General features: G+C 36.7%; 1 protein-coding gene across 1 annotated transcript; it reads left to right on the forward strand.

Moving 5' to 3' along the window:
• Window positions 1-1,061: 1,061 nt before the first annotated feature.
• On the forward strand, window positions 1,062-24,778 carry LOC113053216 (receptor activity-modifying protein 1-like). The gene is made up of 3 exons (XM_026218066.1): window positions 1,062-1,731; window positions 13,326-13,461; window positions 22,232-24,778. The coding sequence occupies exons 1-3, from the start codon at window positions 1,686-1,688 to the stop codon at window positions 22,485-22,487; spliced, it is 438 nt and encodes a 145-aa protein (XP_026073851.1). The 5' UTR covers window positions 1,062-1,685; the 3' UTR covers window positions 22,488-24,778.
• The last annotated feature ends 501 nt before the right edge of the window (window positions 24,779-25,279 follow it).

Consider the following 25,279-nt stretch of genomic DNA (forward strand, 5'->3'; position numbering starts at 1 on the left):
CTAATCTTTAATAGCAATATATTCCTTACTAGACTTCCTTACTCTGCAGTGACACAATAGTTGTATATATCCTCACTCCTCTCTTTGCTTGACTGAATCTAGAAACAGTGCTGTTATTTCCTGGACTCAGAGCTGCCAGACTCAGGTACAACAACTAAAACAGCAGAAGTTGTTCAAGTCTACACATGTGAGCATCTAGACATAGAAACATATTTGCTATGAGGCAATTCTGTTTGTATGTTTGTCATTAATGTCTGTCAGTGTGGCTGAAGTCTTCAGTGGATCAGCAGGTGGAGCCAGAGCTCCAATGTAAGCTTCATCTTACGAAATAGTGGAACTCACACAATATACTTTTTCAGTTGTTGTTATTGTTGTTCACCTCATATTTAAATAAATTCATATGACAATAAATGTATTTAAAAAAATGACAGCATCTGAAACAAATGCTGATCACTGCTTAAAACTCGTGCTCCTTGCATTTTCTAGCCAAACAGTTTATGTATAGCATATTTAAACGTAATTCATTCATATTATTTTACTTGTATATCATCATCATAATATCCTACAAGATAAAAGTGTGAGATTCATTCGCGGTCATACCCGAGTCAATTGCTTGGTTGGTTGTTCAAAAAGACCCAAAATAAATTATATAGAACAATCTTAATATTAATAAATAAATTTAATAGCCTATTTATTATAATTTACAGCAGACAAGTAAACTTACACATCAAATCTAGGTACAAATGTAGTTCCCTGATCTTATGAATTAATTAATTAATTAATGCTCATTTATTCATTGCTTGCTTTTTGTTTGTTTGTACAAGACTACTCGAAGCCCCAATAAAAATAACCTATTAGTTATTCTTATTAGCAGATCTGCTGCTAATGCTGAATTTCTAAGTCCAATGAATCATTGGTTTTGGCAGTTCCCCTGTAATGCGGATCGTGGCCACAGAAGTCGCAAAATCTCACTTTTAATGGGGCTGCGCTTAAATAATGACATTTCATCTGGACATGAACATTTGAGTCAATCCGTCGGAAGTTATCAGACAAGTTTCTCTATTTTTTGGCAGTGTATAATAGCGATCTGTGTATTTATTATATAATGCACATAAAATTGTGTGCATGTTACTTACACAGAGGTAGCCTACATTTGGAAATGAGCATGAAGCTCGATCTTGTGCATAATTTCGCTAATGTGTTTTCCTTATTAGTGTGAACTCCACAGTTTAAGTAACAGTGGTTCCCTCACTACTCTAATTGATTATGTTCATGTTTGTTATTAGCCAGCATAAACTGATGAGCCGTGAGGGAGGTGGCTTCGTTTTTACTGTTGCCACAAGCACGGCTCACATCTTGTAGTTGTGCCCCTGACGCGTGATGGAGCGCACTGCCCGACTGTCCACGAGCGACTTCAGAGACAACTACTGAGCGCACGCGCTTCAGCTGACCCGAGACCCCGTTCTGTTGTTCTTGTGGCTTTATTCGGCACTAAAGCAGTACTTTATAAAAGACAGGGCATGGTGACTGAGTGGAAGGGAGGAATTCTCTCTTCTGCGTCTTAAGCGGAGATTCAGCGTTGAATGAAACCGTCTGCAAAACCTGCCAAAAGCGCAGATGTGTCGAGGAGACTAGTGCCGTTTAATCGACTATCCACAAACTTCTGTTGCTTTGATTGACACGTCATGGCATCAGTGTCGTGGAGACGCGCGCTTTTCGTCTTGCTAGTTGGTAAGTTGAACTGGTTTGTCCTGTTTATGTCTGCATTTCAACCTTTTATGTTTGTTTCTGAAATTTCACACTGACTGTAAAACACCTAAGCAAGCTAGAACAAATAAGGACCGAACTATCCAGTAGTTTAGTTTGTTTATCTGTTTGATAGGTTATGTGAGACGTCACTTTCTGACATATCTCAGTCAGTTTTGAGTCAGAAGTCCAGTGTATTTTAGCAATGGTTTGTATGTTGGTTTCAAACAAATACAAACCACTTAATAATGAATGTGAATTTTATCCTCTTATTGAGATGCACACACACACACACACACACACACACACACACACACACACACACACACACACACATACATGCATATATATGTATGTATGTATGTATGTATGTATGTGTATATATATATATATATATATATATATATATATATATATATATATATATATATATACATACATACATACATACAGGTGCATCACAATAAATTAGAATGTCATGGAAAAGTTAATTAATTTCACTAATTCAACTCAAATTGTGAAACTCGTGTATTAAATAAATTAAATGCACACAGACTAAAGTAGTTTAAGTCTTTGGTTCTTTTAATTGTGATGATTTTGGCTCACATTTAACAAAAATATGTTTAAAATATTACATTTATACAGTATATTGATTATAATATTTGCTAGCCAAAACGGGTTTAATGTTTTTGTATGTTAGGCTGAATTCAGGTAAATTCGGTCAGATAGATGATTGGGAAATGGCCACATTATCTTGAATTAACGCTACCTTTTATATTTCATTTTTCATAAATGTTTAACTGTTTATCAATTTAGCTGAAAAGCTGCTTTAAAATATGGCATTTGATGACAGGTACCATGTGATGTGACAACTTACCCCACATAACCCACAAGTTGGAAAATAATTTGATCCTATTTATATACTGAACTGTAACGTTTTCTGGAGAAAAAATTGTAATATTTGAATGAAGAATACAAAACACCCCTATCCCGCTTAGTAAAAAAAAAAAAAAAAAATTATATATATATATATATATATATATACACACACACACACACACACACACACACACACACACTGAGGTTGCAAATTTTGCTAAAAGTGAGAAAATCCATAAGTGACAAGCCCACCCCCGTATGGGTCAATTATCAAATGTTCTAATTAATAATGCATGGCAACCGCCTTCTGTTGGAAAGAATTCATTTCACACTTACCTTAACAAGCTCGCTGAGCATGACTAACAAGCTGCTCTCTGCTTGCCTTGATTTGCTGTCACCATTCAATTGGGATTGCTATATTTACTCTGCGAAGATTCATGTCATGCTTTCTTAGGAAGAATGTCTATAAAGACTTTTACTGCAAATATGAGCTATTCTTTGTGAACTGACCTGACTCTCAGTCGAGTGATGCACACATATGATTCTTCCTGGTTGGTGACAGTGACATACATGTATCTGTCTCACTGACGGCAGAAGGAAAGAGAGGATGCTGATGCACCCACACAAGAGAATGAAGCTCATGTACCTGCAGAGAAATATTTAATCACTGTAGAAATATGTAACTCTTGAATAAACACTTCTGCTCCAGTTAAGCCTGCTGTAGTGAGTGTTTAATAAAATATGTAGATTTAGCGAGGGAATCTTCTGGTTTTAAAACAGCGTCAGGAACCAATTAAGTTAATTCAGGAGGAATGTATGTTAACTGATCTCTGAAATAAAGCCTGCTTCCTACTCTGCGAATGTATGCAAATAAAAAATGAGATATGCAGGCTTTTAGAATAAGTCATAATGCAATATGTATTCCAACAATGCAAGTAGGTGTTGCATTTTCCCCGTTGCTGATAATGGCCATGTAATGGATGCTACAGCCTAAAGCTAGTTTCATGACTAATTACACATCCAGTTTAGTGACCCACACCTTTGATAGGACAGTAACTCAAACGCATTCTGAGGTTTGTTAACGCAATAGAAACCTATCCTTTTCTTTTTAATTTCTCCTTTACTTTTCAATTCATTTACCCTTTACTTTTTGTCTTCCTTTACATTTTCCTTCCCTTTTCCATATTTTCCCATTTCTTACCTGTTTGTAGTTTTCTTTTATTGCTTTTAAATTCTCCTTCATTTTCCTTTGCTTTATCCTTTCCACCTTTTTTCCTTTCCTTTCCTTTCCTTTCCTTTCCTTTCCTTTCCTTTCCTTTCCTTTCCTTTCCTTTCCTTTCCTTTCCTTTCCTTTCCTTTCCTTTCCTTTCCTTTCCTTTCCTTTCCTTTCCTTTCCTTCCCTTCCCTTCTATCTTTCTTCCTTTTTAGACGACTCCCACCCTACTTTCGTTATAGATGGCTGTGCCCATCTTGTCCTGCAGATTCACCAGGGGAGTCTGACAAGTCCCAGGATATTGATGGCATCATGGCTGTTAACTGCTGGCACAGAGAAAACAGTGGCTTCGTGCTGTTGTTGCGAGCCGAGAGAAAAATGTCAAGCACACTTTTCAAAACCGAACAAAGCTTTCCTTGTGTTCCTGACCAGAATTGTGCTCTATCCCACCAAGATTCATTGCTCTGACAATCTGACAATTGAAAGTCTACCACAGATAAAACACTAAATACAGTGAAGGACACTTTAGCAGGATGAAGGGGAGCACAAGGATGTGTCCTATACTGTTCTCTAAATACAGATTATCACGGTGCATTTCTCTGATTGAGGTGAATAACCTGATGGCAGTGGGCGGGGAGATCTGGACAGCCGTAACAAGTGAAGATGAATATATGGCTGCTCTATTTCTTTGCGCTTGTCAGGACAGCTTTGTATTTCATTCTCAATGTACTGCCTTAAGCAGTTCTAGCCTTGAAATGATTCAGTTTACTAAGTCCTGAATCCAAGAACATTAGTAAGCTTTGTGTGGAAAGAATTTAATGGTAAATGATTATGGAATTTGTTTTACCAATGGAGCCTTTAGAATTACATCCAGAGGGCTGCTGGACCAAACTAAGCATGCTTGATTGTGCACAATGGCTGCTGGAGCTGAACACAACACATTTACCCATATTTCTGATTAGAGCTGACAGTCTAGACGTAGCATTATATTAAGATATCTCAAAAACGTAAACAAGAAGTAACTATGCCAAAGTGCAATGAATTTGATTTCCTCTGTTGTCATTGTCTTAAAATCTTTTTAGTTAGACATTAAAGCTGAAAGAAAAGTTGCTCTATATTCTGTTCATATACTCAGATGACCCTTTTGCATCATGTTTGATGCAAGACTGCTTCACCTCCATCAACAATCATATTTTGTGGAAGAGTGCGATGCATGACGTGTTTGATCTGCTTTCAGATTATAGTGTTGGAGATTTGAATACAAAAGCGCAGTTGAACATACAGCATAACAGTAAAACGTAATAAAATTATCTAAAAAAAAAATAATATATTTTTTTTAAATAGAGGTAAAGATGACTTTGTTATCTTGACAAAGAAACATTATAGGACACACATTCGAGTTTACTGGAGACCTTTATTCCCAAAAAACTTCAGTAAAAATCTAGTTTTAATCTCCATCTTGGAGAAGCAGTGGAGAGTTTTCCTTTAAACAGGCTGGCATGGGCATTGAGTCTTAGCTCTTGGCTGCTGATCATATAAATAAAACTAGGCAATTTGTGTGTGAGCCCCGGCCCTTGAGATGCATTTAGTATAGTATGTATAGCTCCAAAATAAAGTGTCACTTTGTTTAATGCTTTAAGAAACAGGTGTAGCACTGAAAAATACTGTTAATATTTGATGTCTAACCTGCCGTGATGTCAGCAGGGAATCGACATGCTGGAATGTGCAGCTCTCTGCAGTGCTGTTGGATGGGTTTGGAACTCCTCCCTGCATTAGCTGATTATTCATTATGCAGATCGAGTCACCCTATAAACTGCATTGCATTGCTGTGGTATAAATTAAAAGAAACTTTAAAGGAAAATAAGAGGTGCATTGATTCATCTTCTCACTGGCAGGCTCAGCAGGTTCCTCTTATCACACAGAGTACAGACAACATGGCACTGAATGTGACATTATATGATGTGAAGTATCATTCTGGGGTCCTTGGTGTGATTGTCTAAAGAGACAGTTAAGGCAGTGCCAGACAACATGCAGTGTTTTTAAGACCTCTCTGACAGCAGGAGCTCTGGAAACAAGATCTCTCTCGGCCCCCGGGTGGCATTGGCATCTCAACTGCAACTACTTGCTGTCGTGTTGCAAAACAACATCATTTTCTTTCCATTTAGATTCAGACAGTGTTACTGTGGTTAAGGATTTTAGCTATATTAATTCTTCTTATAAAGCAGTCGTATCCTTCTAAATATAGGTTATAGGTTAGTTGCTCCTAAAACACTTTTTCACGATCACGGTATTTTCATACATGAAGAAAGTTCAGCCTCTCATTGGATGACCCTGCTAAATATTTGACAAATTATTTTTTAGTGTCTTACTAATTGAAAAGTATGAAATATTTTTTTTCTTTGTTACAAATTATTATTACAGCATTCACATGATAAATACTCATTAAAAGTATATCATTCGTAATTTGCAGAATTTCACTAAAGCAGGTTTTTTGACATCAGAGTTATTGGACGGCTCGACTCTGTATATACAGTTCGAATTTTGTAGAGAATCTTTTATTCTTAACTAAAATCTTGGCCCATTCCTCACTCAAAATGCTTGCAGATAACTGAGAATCATTTGTTTTTAATGTCGCGATTTACATTTTAATTCCGTGACTGATCCCTGAACCAAGCTTCAGTAGATTTGGCATCACAATCTTTGCCAAAATGGCCTGATACTACATAGATTTCACAATGTCCTTCATACAGTGAAGATTTGCACTTCTTGAAACAGCATAGCACTCTCATAACAAGACTGGTCCACTTCCATGTTTAACTGTTTAGAAGCCTTCCTTTTTTAGACCAGACACACCGCTGGTACTGTACATGTGACCAAACTGGAACATTCTTCCAGAACTCCACTGGTATATCCAAATTAATTTTAGCATATAAGTCAGCCTCTTATGCTCTTCTTTGGCCAAGAATGGTCTTCCAGCATGGCCATGCTTATCTAGTGGTGTTCTTGCACTCTGTATTTAAATGTGTTTTCCTCTTTTCATTAGATCATCAGATTGTCTTTGGCAGTAAATTGAGGGGTTTTCTCAGTTGCTTTGATCAAACATTTTATTCTCCTTGATGATATTTTTTCAGTTTGTATTGTACAGTTTTTCTGGTACAACACATTTTAAACTCATATAGCTGCTAGTTGTGTCTCTAGGAACTTTTAGTGCTTTGAAAATCTTCTTGTAACCATAGACTTTCTAATATAATAAAACAATTTATTCACTATCGCTTTTGACTCGAGAGCTCTTTTGACTGGCAGTATTTGCAACTTTAACACATGCATGGACTATGTGTAACAGCCCAAGCTAATTATGTTTTGTTATTAGTTTCCAAAGGCTTTATTGTGTTTTAACACAAATTTTAATATGTATTCTGATGCAAACACACAAGTTATCTTATTTTTTTCACAGCTGAATGCTTGCGCTTGATGTAAAGTGCATTTCAATTGCTGCCTACAACAGATTACAGTGCAAGGTGTCGATTAACTCTTACAGCAGTGAGTCACAATGACCTGCAGCAAATGACCCTCTTTAATGGGATCTAGCCGTTGGTGTAATGGCCATGAGTGATCCATCACCTGTGCAGCCAGATACTCTGACATTCATGGCCCCGGTAATTGCTTCATCACAAAGGACCTGTGCCATTATTTTGGAATGCCACGATGGATGCTGTGCATGTGTGTGTATGTGTGTGTGATAAGTAGAGTAAATGGTGGCATTTGCTTTATCAATAGTTATAAAACATGTTACACAATGAGAGGATGAGCAAAGCAAGTGGCAATTTGTACTGGCACAGTGCTTGCTTCCATAAATGGCAGACAGTACTTGATCAGGTTCACGCACAACATTACTGAATGTTTTTTATGGGTTGCTTCTTGACTGAAAGTGTGCTTTTTATGACTGTCACCATGTTTTCCCTGCAGCATATTGCAGGCTAATGCTTCTCTTCTTGTATTAATGCAAATGATATCATGCTTTTCTGGAGTACCCACAGGCTGTTTTTGTCCATGAAGGGATAGCAGCATCTCTGAACACTTCAATTTTGCATAAGATCAGGCTTGGACAGTCACAGAATACATAAAAAAAAAGAAAACAGATTTTAATTTGTTAGTCTAAGTTAATCTTTAAAGTGTAGTGTAAATCTCAAAATAAAGATCTATTTTCATGCTGAACATTAAAATGTTGTGATGACTTAATTCATTTGGCAGTATTTATTTAAAATGATTACTTTTTGTTTTATTTAGACAAAATTGTATCAGCTAGTATCAGCTCAAAAATCCTGAGTAATGGTAGAAAAAAAGGTAAATCCTGTTAAATAGTTAACAGTATGAACAGTGAAAAACAAATAAATGTACAGGGTTTGTACAGTTTTTGGAAGCTACATGTGAGCTTCGATTCAACGTGACTTTCATGTTTTAGTACTACAGTAGGCAGGTGTATTAACCTTATATCAGGTAATCAATTATAATTTTTTTAAACTAAATTAAGTTTAATCTGTAAAACCTAAAATGTTACTACTAGTCCCCCCCCCCAATCAGTCTGCAGAAAATAATTATATAAATAAATACAAAATTATTATTATTATTATTATTTTTAAATGACATACAGACCAACACACAAAGAATTATTTTGCTATTCTAAATTTCTATTTCAAATAGAGCAGGATTTGATTTTTGTAATGGATTTTGCTGATGCTGAAATGTAGCTCTGAGTTCACGGCTGACTGGTCTGAGCTTGTAAACATTCTGAGGTGGCCTGCCTGCAGCTTCCAGGCTTCCAGTGGTCCCAGAGACACCTCTCTCACAGCAGTGCTCCGGACTCCAGTCAGACATGCCCAAACCATTGATACAGCTGCCAGCCTAAATCACTGTGACGGCCACTACTGAAAAACAAAATAAACAGATGACATTTTGCTGAGCCATATGCTTATTTGGAAACAAAAACATAATTTTTTTTTTTTTTTTTTTTTTTTTTTGAATCTTTAAAATCAATTTTTACTGGAATATTTTTGTAACAGAAATCCAATAGTCTTGATAATTTGACTGTTACGATGCCTCCAAATGTATTTTCTCAGCTCATACCAGCCTAAACTGTCCAGCTGTTGTCAATTGTGGGTATGTGTCTGAGTTACTGTACATCCCTGCTTTATCTGTCAATCTCAGCGTCTGTCTGCGTCGATTTACTAACATGAGATGCTTGCTGTGGAAAGCATTAATTTGACCAATTATGTGGCTGTTACACCTTAAGAGAACATGACAGCTTGACACTTGCACAAAAGCACATTGAAGTAAAGAATTTCAGAAAATGAGCAATTTCAGTATAATGCGTCTTGTCAGCAGTAAGTGTCAACTGACATCTCAAGTGTTTGAAGCTGGATCGATTTAACACAGCAATACGTTTAAAAGAATCTCATGGCTTTAATAAAACTTTTATTGACAAGCATTTGTGGCAGAAAATCGATAACCACAAAGTTTGACTCATCCCTCAGTTTTTATAAATGTGCATTTACTGTACTGCACTTGCAATGTCTGAGAGACAGAAATTTGGAATTTTATGGACAAGGTAACACCAGAATGCACTGCAACTGTTCAGTTCAGTGAAAAAAGTCGAGTGAAACATTAACTATATAAATGTACTCATTTCCTTAAGTACTGAAAAATATCGATAAACATCATTTTTAACCAAACTGAAATATTAAATGTCAATAATGAATTAATATTCAGTGCAACTGCACACTGAATTGCTATTCTGTGTGTACATATACTATAAGTGGTTTGTGACAAATTGAAGTGGTTCTGAAAACACAGTTTGTTTGTGAGTTTAGCACTTAACAGCACCCAGAACAGATGGATACCATGATCTGTGTGGCCCAGCATCCTCCTACACAATAAAACTAATTGCAAAGCATGTCTGAGAAAAGTTTGTTTTGAGCTTTAGCATCATTTCTTTTCCAATGCCACTTCTTCTTTTTGTTATCTAATGCTATGACATTCATACATTTTTAAGTGTGACTAAAGTGTCCAAATTGTATTTGTGGCCACTGCACGCACAAATTCCACAAAGTTGCAGTGATTTGTTCTCTTCCCGCCATTAATAATGAATGGCAGACTATCTTTCCTCATAGGCTATCTGTTGTAACGAGTTCAGCTCCCCAGGAAGCCAACATGCAAAAAGAACACAGTATTGCACCCTGTCCCCAAAACAGCAAGTGCAGTCTTGGTTAAAAAATCACTTTGCATAAGCAAACATGCCACTTTTGCCTGTATGGGGGGCAAAACTGTTTTCCACTGTATTATTCATTTTTCCTTTCATCTATCTTCAGGGCAATATACAAGCTTACACATGCTAGAATTGCTTATGAAATAGAATTGCTTTGGGTGCAAAGTTGTTTAGGCCGTGTTGTCAGATGGTGCTTATAATATGAAATCACACATGTAATGCGATGATTAGTTTCTACTGTAACATTTTAATTCACACTTTGTACCTTTTTTGCATTTCCATTTGCACACCACATTTAATGGAGTGACATATTTCGGACTAACTGAGCACACAGTCACAGCGAGAACAGTAATGTTTACACATACAGAAACTTATTAAGTGTTCTAGTTGAAACGTCCCTGTCATATTGGTTGGGAATTTTACTGTTTTGCACATCCAGTTCTCAGTTTTTTTATATAGCTATTTGAAATGTTTATTTTATTTATTATTTCTTTACATTTGCATAGTGGGAATGAAGAGTGAATTAATTCAAGATAAGGAATTGGAACAGTGAATGGATTTGTATTTCTTCTTGTCTTCCCAAGAGAGAGAACCATTGTATATAATTGACGTTATGATTGTGTTTTAGGGAAAATGTGAGGAACACTTTCTGGCCAATATTCTGAGATTTAGTGGCTCGTATTCAAAATCTTATCACAAAAAGGAACATTTTATCTCTTCTGAATGTAACTGACTGCAGCACCAATGTGCTGAATCCCTTGGCATGCGGAAGGGTAAACACTGGCACACAGGCAAAAACAGAGAGAGGAATATTGTGTGATTGTAATTTTACTCAGTAGCTTATTTTAGAAACGTTAACTCCTGCCAAGAGGCAAATGCAAGTATAAACAGGATATGACAAGTAAATAAACCATTGCATGATGTAATTTGAATTGTAATAATGATGTGCATGATTCAAAATCAAGATTAATATCGTGGAATCCAGCTAGTTACTTATGCTCTGACGTTAATGTAGCTTTAGGTTTAACACGATTCTTATATTTCATTTCTGGATAAGAGGTTTCTGTGCCTGCAGCAGTTGATTTCAGGTCTTTCCAAGAATATCTGATTGTTGTGTTGCATTAGATGAGGCTTTATAATCTGCTATATTCCATTTCAGACTCTGATATCTCTAAACTTTGGAGGTTTTACTTATGGTTACTATCCAGAGTTATTAATGTATATGAAATGAAGCTGAAACATATTGCCGTATCTATCTCAGATACTATGCAATATATTGTTTTTGATGAATTTATGCTCTCTTATGCATTTTGTAGTTTCATCATCCTTTCATCTCCCCGGTGCCAAGTTTATTTTTATTTGGAAAATATGGTTTGATGTTGTGATGTTACATTCATTTGCATTTCCACTCATTTCTTGTATGGCTTAAACCCTGAGTGTTTTTAGCACGTCTTTCCGATAACGATTTCTTGCCTGGTATTTTTTCACTAATACAATTTATTTATTTATTTATTTTTTGCAACCTGGGTGATCTCAGACGAAAAATCCAAAATGAATGTTTCCACCAGGATTCACTTTGGGATCATAATTTGGAACTAACCCTACTGGGAACTGTGTTCGAAAAGAACAAGTTTTTAAATGTATGCAAAACACAAATACGCTACAAAGCCAAAAATCCCTGTAGGGATTCAGTTATCCAGTGATTTCCCATTAGGATCCTTTAGGATTATAATAGAAAGTCTACTAGGAAACTTGTAGACATTCCTTTTTTCTTTTTTTTTTACCTCACACAAACATGTTTCTTTTTCTTTATTTTTCTTGAGGGAATCACACCTGTCACATAATTGATGTGATAAAGCTGTTGTTGACTAACAATGAGCCGAGGGGAGTACCGTCACTGTGGCTCTGACCCCGAGCCCGTCTCTCATACTGATCAGCCACCTTTCTTTACGGCACTGGGAGCAAGCGCTACACTGCTACTGTAGATTTCTATAGCAGAATAAAACAATAGAAGGTAAAGCAAGAAGCAGATATGAAAGAAAATGACAGTCAGACAATGGCTGCTCTGTTCAAAAGGTAATTGTTTTTCCCAAGAGCTGCATATTAATACCATTATATCAGAGTTAATGAAATGACTCATCATTGTTTTTGTTTTCCCCTTTTACATTCTATTCAGACCTTTGCTAGCATCTAGAATGTTTAATCCGTTACTGGCTTTGTTGGAGAGTTTAGTTTTAAATTAAATCAAATTGACTAATCACAGCAGGATTTCTGGCTTTCTGGAAGGGATGTTCAGTTTTAAAGAAATGTCCCAGGTTCAATCAAGTTAAGCTTGATTTATGTCTTTAACAAACTGCGGGGTGAGTCTAAATTAATTTATGTGATATCAGCAACAGGCCACATTCTCTGTAATGAACCTGGAGCATTCCATTATCCGTAATGAACTATGATTAATGAGCAAGTGTCTGTGAACAGTGTTATTATTGAAACACCAAAATAGCAATGGAATTTTCCCATTCTCAACTATTTTGACACATTACAGACATTTACTGAGCACTTCACATGACACGCAGGAAAAAAAATATAAGGCTAAATCGTGTGCACGATCTACTAATTTGTTCTCTCAATGTACTAAAACGTGCACATGATTACTATAGCGTTCCCTCGATTTACTATTGCGTTCACTCGATTTATAAATTGTGCGCACGATTTACAATTTCGTTCCCTCGATTTGCTATATTGTGCGCACGATTTCACAAATCGAGGGAACGAAATAGTAAATTGTGCGCACAATTTATAAATCGAGTAAATTGAGGGAACGAATTAGTAAATAGTGTGCACAATAATTTTTTTTTTTTTTTGCATGTCATGTGCGGGGCTCCATTGACATTCTTTCTGTTGTGGCACCTAATCTAACCCTTAACAGTATGTTTTGTACAGTATGTTTAGCATCTTATTGGAAGTAACTACTTCTGCATTTTGCTGATTCTGTGGTTATATAGATCATGTGGCACAATTGACCGATACTGTCAACAACTCATCATATTCTAGGGATGTGGTTAAAATCAAATCCCAGTCAACCAGTCGCCTTATTATTCCTATGGGAAAGAGTGAGGTATTAAAAGAGATGTGGTTACTTTTAGAAAGGAAACAGTGATCTGTGGGGTACAGAAGTATAATTTAGATGTTTTCCCTTCCTTACCTTCAATTCTTCATCTCTTGCAGTGAATCTGTCTGTGCTAACGACAGCGTGCAGCAGTCACTATGGAAATGCCATTGAGGAGTTCTGCCTAGCAAAGTTCAAGCTGGACATGGAGGTTCTGGATCAGCACCAGTGGTGCAGCTGGGAGGACACAGTTGAGTGAGTGATAAACATGCCACTTGTAGAATTCAGTATATTAGTATATTGGAGAGGAAACTGAATAGAGTGACTGTATAGAGTACACTTTTCATATCGCACACATTGTTTGGTTAAGCTCTCATTCGTCAACTTTTGTTCAGTGCAATCCTACCTGGCAGTTGACATGGCTGCAAGTTTATTTGAACACTTCATGACAAGGTCAGTAAAGAGCAGAGTTTTCTCAGTCGGAGAGATGACATGGGTGCCCATATTATCACATACTTCAGAGGGATTTAGTGGGCCGTGTGGCACAGCTCCAGGCATTCACCGTTCCTGGGAATGCCTCAATATGCCCAGCTGTCTCTGTGAAATAATGGAGGAGGTTATTCGTGGTGCCCCAGAAAACACATGATATGGAAGAACTTTCACATTTTCAGGTTAACAAGAAGAACTGTCTTGTCATGACAACTGACCCTAAGAAACTCTGCCACTCTGAGGTTAAACAGAAACTGTTTGGACTCCAGTGCAACATTCGAGAAAGAGACAGATGAGAAAAGTGACACTGGATGTCTAAGCTGTCGGATCGGGGCCAGCAAGGTCTGCCAGTCCCTGTCATCAGCACTCCAGGCACTTTTGTATCTATTGTAGCTCATGCCAATGTGCGAAATGCTGACCATTTTACAATACTAGAAACCGTAGTACTTAAAGTGATTGTTCACTCAAAATTGAACATTTTCCATCCTTTAGCAACCCTCATGTTGTTCCAAACCTATATGACTGCCGTTCCTCTGTGGAACATAAAATATATTTTGAAAATGTGTGTGTGTGTGTGTGTGTGTGTGTGTGTGTGTTTTTTTATCTAATCAGAATTTTTTGATTACCAAAATTTTTCCAATTATACGTGTGCTCCACAGAAGAAAACCATACAGGTTTGGATTGACTTGAAGATGATTAAATGATGACATTTATTTAGCTTTTCTCAATTTATTTCATTATATATATATATATATATATGTATATATATATGTGTATGTGTGTGTGTGTGCGTGTGTTTGTGTGTGTGTGTGAAACATTATGATGAGGCACTTATAATGGAAGTGAATGGGGCCAGTTAATGAAGCATTTAAAAGTGCAAAAAATTTGAAGCTTATAATTTTATAAAGGCGCTTACATTAATAATTTTGTTAAAACGTGTATTATTTGATGGATAAGGCTGTTTTAATAATTTTTTAATAAAACAATTTTTCAGGCATTTTAGCATTTAAGGCATTTCATTGTCATGGTGACATAGTTATAAAATTAGATGTAATTTGACATAGAAAAGATTATATACTATTTTTCACAGAAAACACATATTTTAACTTACAATCACTTCCATTGGAAGATTATTGCTTCTCTCAGGTGGAATGATTATCTTAGCAAAATGCTCTCGCTGTTCATTAACAAAATTGCTGGTGCGGTTATTGTTAGTCAGATCAAAATCTCAGAATGTTGCCCTAAGGTTGCAAACAACAACCACTGTGTTCAGGAAGATGATTGATTCCTGCGGGTGTTGTTAATCTGAGCTGTCGATTATGACACAAAATGATTATTCATATTGCCTGCTTGACTGAATATGTCAACTTAAAAACGAATTCCCTTTAAACAGTGAGTCATAGATAGTGCTAACTGTGTATAATGGTTGATAATAACAAACAGTAATGACCTAGGTCTCTGATATTTTATTTCATGCTTTTTTTTTTTTCATTATAAGTGCTTCAGCCCACCAGACAAAAACAAAGCCTAAACATCTTGGCTAACAATGCTTTTCTGTCTTCAATTCTAAATGATATGGATGTGAGCAAACTTCAATAACAAGCACAGAGGGGTTTTAGCTGGCTTTATTTAATATATAGAGTACATTAATAAGGACTGATGATGCCACGCTGTTTTAAATCAATAGGAAATGCATGCTATAAATCTGTTACGACAGAAAGTTAACAATATTACTTTCATGATTCAGTGCAGTATTTTTTTAACAATCAAGTTAGACTCCAGGCACAATTTATCAGCTTTCCTAGAGGAGAGCAGTTTTGCTCAAAGGTTGGACTTTAGAGATCTCAAGGTGTTCTCAGATCTGGAAGCAAGATCAAGTGTCCCATGCACTTGTGAAACAGCACTCATTAAAGTATGTATAGCCTCTTGGCTGCCTCCATTGTTCAGTTATGCACAAAGCACCATCTAGAGATAGCCACAGGTCTAGGATAAGGTCTGAGAAGCACGGTAGAACAGCAAGAAGCCTTCAATGAGCCTCAGAAGTGGTGAGGTAAGACTTATCGAGCACTGAGGGCAGTCGACTGCAGGTAATTAAGGTTATATACAAACCATCAGAGGAGGCCAGCACTCTTGTACTTCAGCAAATTGTCTCACCTGGGCAATGGAGCATTTAACTACTTCGGAGGGAACCGGTAAACCAACCTTTTTGCCCTTCTAGGTGTCATTCCTGTCAGTGCCGGTATGCTCATTAAACTCCTCTTTAAGCACAGCCTGGAGGTGAAACAAACTTGTAAAATATATACAAAATATTGACAAAGCAGAGCTAGGATTATAGGCAGGTGTTTACATCATTTCCACTTTTCTTAAAAAATAAATAAAATTAAAGAATAAGGAGTAGATGTTAAAACCTCACTATGAAGTGTTTTGCTACTAATTTAACAAGCACAATACAGACCCCAGCAGATTTAATCAATTACAGACAATAAATTAAAGTGGAGACATCAACTCTGGAAATCCTTTTGTGGTTTTTGAGTTATTGTAGGACATTATTTGAATGGAATAGTACATCAAAAAGAAAAGAAAAAAAAAAAAGAAACAAAAGAAAATTCATCCCTCATGTTTTTTTCCAAACCTTATTTTCCTCCTCCTGTGTCACACAAGAGATGTTTTGCAGACTTTTTGTCCCCAAACAATGACAGTGCAGTAACTAGGAAAAACTAAAGTTGATATTTGGACAGCAATAGTTATATTTTCATTTCAAACAACAGATAAGTTACCGAATAAAAAACCGTGTTGCTCTATGTCACTGTCAGTACCTAGTTAGTAAAGAAAGTAATGCCGTTATGTGCTTCAGGACTTGGATAATCTGCTAATGGTTACATGACAGTTTGTGTTCTCCTAACAACGGAAAGGCATTTAGAAAGCATCACTTCATCAATTTAAGCTCAAATTTGACCAGAACAAGTCTGTTCGGAATCTTTCAAATTTGCCTGCTGTATGTAATCAGATTTAATTTAGGTTTCTCTTCATTGCAATTATGAGGTTTTGATGTATGTAATCTGGGTTTTTCAAACTCAAGGGTTACGCTCAAAAACGAAAGACCAAATGTCAAACCTATGTGTTCAAAAAGTGTAATTAGTCTGCTAATAAATGTTCTTTGTTTATATTTGAACTGAATCATGTTATAGCTGCTAATTTTCCTTATGAAAAAAATAAGAGGAATGCTTCCAGTAAATTCTTGTGACTAAAGCTGTTATTAATCCAGACACATAATGGTCATGTTTTCAGGCCAGAAAATATCAGGGCTTTTTTCCCCATAGGCCTCTCCTGCAATCTATTCCATAACAAACAAGATCCTCTTCGAGCCAGTAATACGTCTGAGGTCCTGTAAATCCAGCTAGGGCATCTATAGGCAAGAAGAGAAAGCAGAGTGATTAAGGATGGCAAGGAAATACTGAACTGTGGAATTGCTGGTTCACAAACTGAATTAAAAAGTAGGAACTGAATGCAGTGGTATGGAGAAACATAAAACTTTCTCTATGAAAGTATCACTATATAGCTTCATACTGCTATCCAGATGTAGTAAATTCAACACAAAAATGTGTCACCCGACTGCATAAAATATTTTTGGTACCTTTGTGGTAACTGACAAATCAGGCCTCATCATCCCACTGTGAAATTCTAGCAAATCATCATTTAAACCCTCTAGAATGCTCCATACTGTTGATAAAGCTTAACTTGTTTTGAAGCCAGATTCCTGCTGCTGCTCTCCATGTAGTCACAGGCTTTAGGTTCTGATCCAGAGGTCCATCTGTTGCCCCGAGCATGCAATTCACATTATAGCCCAGGTGTTTGTGGGGTAGTTTCCAGTAGCTCTGTGGAATGTGACCACACTTGAATTTATTTAACCCCTTTGTCAACCTTGATGACATTTGAGATAGAGAATGTATGTTATGACAATTCACATACCCTTTTATATGCCAGGGACAGATATCAACAGCTTTCATAACTGCAGTAGAGAAACATGCTCAACATGTTTTAAAGTGTGTTCTGTGAGTTTATTGGTTCTGCTACAAACTGTCCTCACTTGAATCTCAAAAGAATTGTCTCTGCAAGTATTCTTGTAAACACAGTCGGTTATGTCTTAAGTGATTCATACTGTACACAATGGAAAAAAGAAATCATCTCGGTTATGTATGGTAACCCTCGTTCCCTGATGGAGGGAATGGACATATGGCACTAAACAAGCTAATGCACATTGGCATCTTGTGTAATTTTATTGCATTTTAAGTCAAGTGAATCATTACATCCCTATATGCTATAGTTGATCATGTTGATTTGTTCACAGTAAAGTTCAGCCGATGTCTTTTTTTTATTCAGGCTAGTTAAATTCATTTTGGGCTACCAAAACCTGAAGAATGCCTGCCCGAAGGACTACGAGGGATTTAGAAATTTTGCGAGCCCTGAATTGTAACCAAATTTAGGCTACCTAATTTATTTCGTGCAATAATTAAATTTTGGTTTACTATACAAAAATGTTGAGTAAGGAAATTATGGGTGCAGTGTATTATTTTAACACAAGGTGAAATCGCAATGTACTGCAGACTTTGAAAAGAGGCTGTTACTGAAAGCTATTATAGATTACGAAACCACGGCTGTGTTCTCTGTTCTGTGATTGGTTATAGTGGCAGGAAACTCTCACGTCCCACAGCCTTAGCAGTGACAGTGACAGCCGTAGTCATGGTCTCTGTGTGTGGATGTTTGTCCCTGACTAGTTATATTTAGTGGCGTTAAACCAGTTTGAAATTCAGTCTGCCGTCTTACAAAACTGAGCTCCAGGGAGACTTTGCCACCACATGGTCAATAGAGAAACACACCATCAGTCACCCATTATGACTGAAAGACTTCCTGAGGTTTATATTAAACTCAGTATATTATGGTTACATTTATTTTAAGGTGTCCTTGTTACAGTGTAATTATATATTTAAGAAAGGAGTAATATTAACATTATGAACCAACTATAGGGTTAGTTGCATGTAATTATGCATAATTTACAGCTATTACTACAGTATGCATGACAAGGACATGCCTGACAAGGACACTGTAAAATAAAGTGTTACCAAATTTTATATCACATAAGTTTTCTCTATGTGCAAAACAATAGATTTGGCCAGTATCTTCCACTTGATTCTTATAGTGCTGCCAAAGATTTCCCCCTAAATGAAAATATTAATTAACAATGCAAATGATAATTTAACTAAATATGATAAATTATTTGAAAGAAAAGCTTTCCTGCCAGTAAATCAAATTGTTTTTATTCACGTTTACAATTAGTGACTGTCCGTTCTGTGATGCCATTCCCCCACAACCAACAATTCAAGCTGCAGTTTCGTCCTAATTATGCAAAGAAATGCAGCACCATAAAAGTAGATCTTGTGGTCTTTGAAGATAGGTTGTGCGAGGATCCAGACCTTAATTTAAGACACTATTCTGCCTCAACATCTTTTTTATTCCACACAAGAAAGTCATACGGTTTGGAGTGACATGAGAGTAATTGATGGCATCGGTACAAAGACATCACGTGTTGTCTCACATCTGCAGTCATTGCATCTTAACCAGAACTGCTTCATCTGATCTGTATTCACTTTCTAATTGCATGATAATAGGTTTTGACAGGGCAAAAATGAAGCTCCTAGGGCTCCTTATGATTAAACATCCAAATTTAACCTGTTCACTAAATGACTTCCTCTTGAACTGATGCTACAGGGTGAATATTGCCACAGCTGTTTCTGTTCAAGCTGGTGATGATACATTTGACATCTCTTCTTTATCACTCTGTGCAGTTGGATATATAAACACAGAAACTTGTTGAAATGCTCGTTTGTCTCCACAGCAGACCAGAAACCAAAAGCTATTTTTTTCAGCGAGCTGAGCACATCTCTTTCTGGTTTGATGTGCTTCTAATGAATGAGGCAGCTGGTCTTGCATCTGAAATGGCTTTCAAGTTACATTAATTTATTATGGGGTTACAACGGCATAGTGTTTAAAGCAATTAGAGAATAAAGAAAACATGATGACTGATGTAGAGGTGGATGGCACAACCTTATGTGCACAGCTTTATAACATACACTGCAATCCACCTGGAGAGGATATTATATTATTAGACTTCTGATTTGCCCATGTTCATGGTGGCGACCTCTTTAGTGGCCTTATGAAATGTCACTACGGGATGTTGCCTTTCATACAATTTTATGAATCTATCTTTTGCCCTTTACAAATGTGCTCCTCTATGGCTTCAAATGAGGCCACAATATATTATTGATGCCTGTGTATTCTTTTATTTCTCTATGTGTTGTGATTTCTGTCTAAATTCCACAATTGCAGCAGATGGTACCAATAATGTGCCAAAGGTGAATGCATGAGGCTAATAAATACAGTGCTACTTTCCATTATTAGCATGCTATTTAACTGGGCATTGTGGAGATACAGTAGGATGGTTCTCTGTCTATTTTAGTCTTCATTGTGAATGCTATAAATACACAGGCAGTCAGAGCCGGTCAGGGGTGTGAGCTCAGGGTCAGTCCATTAACAGAATGGGTTTAACACAACCTGGAACTTTAATTCCAGTAAAACAGACTCACTCCCACCACCATTACTGAATGTCTGCCACAACTGTCTTTATGACTGGTACCCAGGCACACCAATGCATTACCGTCACAAAAAGAATTAAATACACACACACAATTATATGATCATTATGAAAGTGTTCTACATGGGCATGAAAAGCAAGAAATATTAAAAAGAAATATGCATAGTGCTGCTCGGTGCTTAAATTACAGTTTCCAAGCCAATCCTTTAAACCCCTCTCTTGAATTTTTAGTAGTTCCAGTCATTCTCCACTGGCTTCTTTAAATCATTCCCATTTCCTTTACCAAGCACCCTTAGCCTCTATAGCCTGGCTGTGCACACAGGGGTGACCTAGACACTCATATGTCACACATGCCTCTTTGGGAAGATGAGACATGCTTTTTGCTCTGCCTGAGTGTTTGAGCTGCCGGCCTGCGAGCCATCTTTATCCCTCAGGGTGAAATGTGAGGGGAGGGGGTGTACGGTCTGCTCCAGCCCCCAAAACAGGCCCGGAAGAAACCTCTTGATTAAAAGTCTGCACTGGTTATGCCAGGCATCCCACGCTAGGCTGACTGGGCTTATAAATAGACGGCCCATGGGAGGGGGGATCGGGGTTTAACACTCACACGGGGGCCTATTAAGAGCTCCTATGAACTCACTTCATGAGCTGCTTCATTGGAGAGGACATCCTCTTCATCACCGTCATCATCATTATTGAGGCGATCTCATTCCAGAAGGGCTACTTAAAGGTCACTGAGAGAATCGTTTCAGCTTAATAAAGGCAGTTATCAAGCGTGCTCATACACAAATATGCAGACATGCATTTAATGGATGATTAGTAACAGCACGAGAGAGATTCAGGTGAACCTTGGCAAATAGTTACCACATGTGTACTCCACAATATGATTACAGTCTTGAAATCTTGCAGGACATGAATAGTTCATTGGGCTTTTATATCTCAGCACATGAAATTTATATGAATTGTGTAATTTCTGCATCACTGCATGGCGGCACCATACATAATGGCAAAAATGAGGGTTTCAGATAGGTTTGTTGAGAGGGTTTCTTCGAAAATGAATTGCTGTACAAATGACAAACAAACAAATAAACCTGATGATTTTTATTTGAATGTCTTTTGTACTGCAATAAAACAGTTCTACCAATAAAAAGTGCCCTTTTAGTAATAATAGCAAATTGAAAATGGAATGAGAAAATATAACAAGAATATTTCAATAAAGGCCATTGGTGATGAATGTTTAAACACATTGCTTTGTGAAGCTTTGAGACCTTTGCATTATTTTGATTTGAACCAGTGTTGCCAAACTTCCAAAGTTGCTTTGTCACTTCCTAGCTGTGGAAAGGAAACCTTTCAAAAGTTCAAAGGTTTGTCACTAGGGTGAAATCTAGTGTATCCATCAACTAATGTCTGTATGTTTTTTTTTTTTTTTTTTTTACCTTTTTGTAATGTAGACAATTTTAATTAAACAATTGTATGATAAAAGGATGCATAGCAGTCTTTTATTAGCCAGATTAGCCAAAGCACAGCAATTGGTTTAATTGTTTCACAGTTGCAAAAAGCTCAGTTTGTCTGATCTATAGGCCACTGCAGTGAGCTAAATATTGGCATGTTAAATTGCTCTAAAAGAGCAATGTTTTAAAAATGCCACACTTTTTACACTCTTTGAGAAATAAACCTACGAGCAGCTTTCCTGCAGTTGGCTCTGTACATCTCCTACCTTCTAGAGGCCAGGAGAATGTATTTCAGTATAAAAAAGAAAAGTACACACTTCACATTTAAATCCCGTTCTCGTTTTCCTGATTCCTTTAAAAACAGGAGTTCAGCTTTAAAAATGTATAATATCATCTTATGCAAGCAGCTGACATTACTCTCCTATTTGCTCTCCTAAAGGTCCTATGGGGAACTGACCAACTGCACGTTCCTGGTGGCTCTGAAGATGAACTGTTTCTGGCCCAACCGAATGGTGGACGAATTCTTCATCCGGGTGCACAGGCACTACTTCCATGACTGCTCAGTGTCCGGACGTCTGCTTCACGATCCACCCAATCGGATCTTGGGGCCTTTTATCGTGGTGCCCATTCTGGTGACACTACTCATGACTGCTCTAGTGGTGTGGAGGAGTAAACGCAGCGAGGGAATCGTATAATCATATACAATAAAGTACTTCCACACAGAACAATAGAGAAGGAGATATCTAACAGGGTGCAAACACTAAGAAATAAAGTGGTTGTGTATCCACTTATAGTGAACGCTGTCACTGTGTTATCTGCACTCAGATAACATACAGGTCATTTATATGGACAGAATATTTCAAAACAAATACTACGAGGTAGTTTTCAACTAAATGTTTTGTCATGCCTGCATTATGCCAGTAAAAGAGATCTCCAATCTGTATGCAAGTCATTATCACAATGATGGACACGTTTCACCTTGGATGGACACACACCAAACTAAAGGGAGGACACTTTTATTCCCGCGTGTTTGACAGACCTTTACTGTCATTTGAACACTGGACTCATCCATCAACCTCAATGCATTTCACACTCATAAATGTGCTTTGTACCAAATGATAACACTCATTAAGTCATGATTAATATTGTTTTGTTGGTTCAAGAAAGAAAACTAATAAAAGAAGAGGACAACGACCACAAACATGCCAATAATATTTACAGTATCAGTGATCCCCCAAATCACCATTGAATATTGTAAGACACTCAAAAAGCAGTTGGAGATTCAAATGGTTTGTCCAAAATCTAAAGTGAATGTATCTATCATAGGAAATGTTCACAATGCATTGCTACATCAAAATTATCAAAGGTTTTGGGGAGCTGTGATAAATTGATACTTTTCAGTATTGAATAAAATCAATAAAAATCTAAAAAAAAAAATAAAAAAAAAAGACTATTGGACCCAATGTGATGGTGTTTGTGTATGTATGTGTTTGTGTGTGTACTGTGTGTATATACATTGCAGTTGCATTTTTTTTTTAAGAATATAAAATAACAAGTGTGGCTTATCATGCGAATCATTGAAAAATCTATGTGCATTTACATATAATATATACAACACAAATGTCATGTAAATTAAATTTGTACAAATTTGTAATACTTGTAATAATAAGGTCATTTTCAATGCACTGGCAGATACATACAGTTACCAGATTTCAATATCACTTTCTCAGACATTCCAAGACTCAACAAACAATCAGCGAAAATAAGTGCTGACCAGCGTCAAGCAGGGGTAACACTCTGACCTGACAAAACTGACCTGGTGTCTGTCAGTGCAGTGTGAATTGGGATAAAGACTGCAAACTATTTAACATTGGTTTTGTTTGTTTGTTTGTTTTTACCATCAAGACATGATAGAATGTCACTAGGGACAATTTGTTAGCTGTATTACATTTAACCTTTTAGTAAACTTAAATGTCAAAATTGTTAGTTCAGCGTTTTGACAAAACCCCCGAATAGGTAACTCTGCCTTAGACAGTAGACATCTATATACTTCAGCCAATAGACATTCAGGCAGCTCATCCGGTTCTGGATCAGAAACTACTAGAAGCAGTGTACCAAAAAGAATCACTGCATTTATTTGATATCTCTCATCTCATGGGCTCTAGTCATAAGGTCATGTCAAGGGAAAATATTTTCTTTCTGTAGCAGAGAGCAACCTACTAGCTAAGATGCTTGCAGTATATGTTAGGGAATAATTCATGTATTAGCACTAAAATGATGTTTTTATTCACATGGTTCTGCTAATTGCTTTTTTAAAGTTATATCTGTGTATCTCTGGAGCTCTTTACCCACAGAGAGAGGTTTAAAAGACTTTGGCGTAGTGGAGAGTGGCACAGAGATGGTAGACATTTCCAATATCAGCTGAATTTCAAAGCCTCTGATTTCTATTGCAGTTATAATAAAGACATTTGCCCTTGACTCTTTTATTCAGCAAATTTCCCCTCATTAGGGCTTTGGAAACTATCACTCATCACTATCACTCATTGTAATGCGTCTCATCACTACAAGGCAAACTTATTAATACAACTATGAACATGATGAGTCAGGTTTACCACAGCAGTAAAACTTTATTTAAATCACCAAAACTGAACTCAGACATGTCAGTACTTTCAATAATCATTATTTCTTTCCTTTCTGCCTACCATGTCTAAAAAATCACAGCCTTCAGGAATCTTTACATAGTCAAGGAATGCATTTGTCACTAGCAAAGGAAACAAAGGGAGGAATTACAGTATTTAAGTGATCTCAGATTCTTATTCTTTTATTTCAGTTATGTTAGATATTAAATTATGTATTAGATATTTCATATATGAATTCCAAAAAAATAAATAAAAAATAAATAAATTAATTAATTCTAGCGCAACGTGACCCCATAAGCAATCAATAGGCTTTTCATCACAGATAATGGATGTTCTTTTGCCATGAATGCGAATCGTTTGGATACCACAGGCAAAGTTATTTTTGAAAAAAAAAAAAAATTAAATCCGACTATAATTCATAAATATGAAAGCTCTTCTGGGGAGATTTAAGGTGGTGTCACAGATTGCATATGCCTGAATATTCACAATATTTTACAAAATAGGCTGTTGTAACAGCATGAATGGTTATAACGTTTACACAACTATCACTTTTTTAGAGTAAACAATGAGGTGATTTATTGGTGCTATATCAGAGAAATTCATCTCTCTTGGGCAAAATTCATCTCTTGTATAATCGGTATGTGGAATCAATAAAGGATTTCAGATGTGCTGTCCCTGGCCTCATATACTTTATTGATTGCTCATGAAGCACAGAGTATTGAATACATGTTATCCTACGTCACATTACATAAGATAACATTCAAAGCATGCCGATAGCAGGATTCCATTTAGCTGCACCGTAAACTACCATTTAATATTGACAGTACACTACCCAGAGATTAATGCAT

Source organism: Carassius auratus, chromosome 34 (genome assembly GCF_003368295.1).
Source record: "Carassius auratus strain Wakin chromosome 34, ASM336829v1, whole genome shotgun sequence".
NCBI lineage: Eukaryota > Metazoa > Chordata > Actinopteri > Cypriniformes > Cyprinidae > Carassius > Carassius auratus.

Excerpts from the sequence above, each read along its gene's own strand:
- LOC113053216 (XM_026218066.1), top strand. The coding sequence starts at position 1,686 with ATGGCATCAGTGTCGTGGAGACGCGCGCTTTTCGTCTTGCTAGTTG. Across the intron at positions 1,732-13,325 it reads GCTTTTCGTCTTGCTAGTTG|TGAATCTGTCTGTGCTAACG; the intron begins GTAAGTTGAACT and ends CATCTCTTGCAG. Across the intron at positions 13,462-22,231 it reads AGCTGGGAGGACACAGTTGA|GTCCTATGGGGAACTGACCA; the intron begins GTGAGTGATAAA and ends GCTCTCCTAAAG.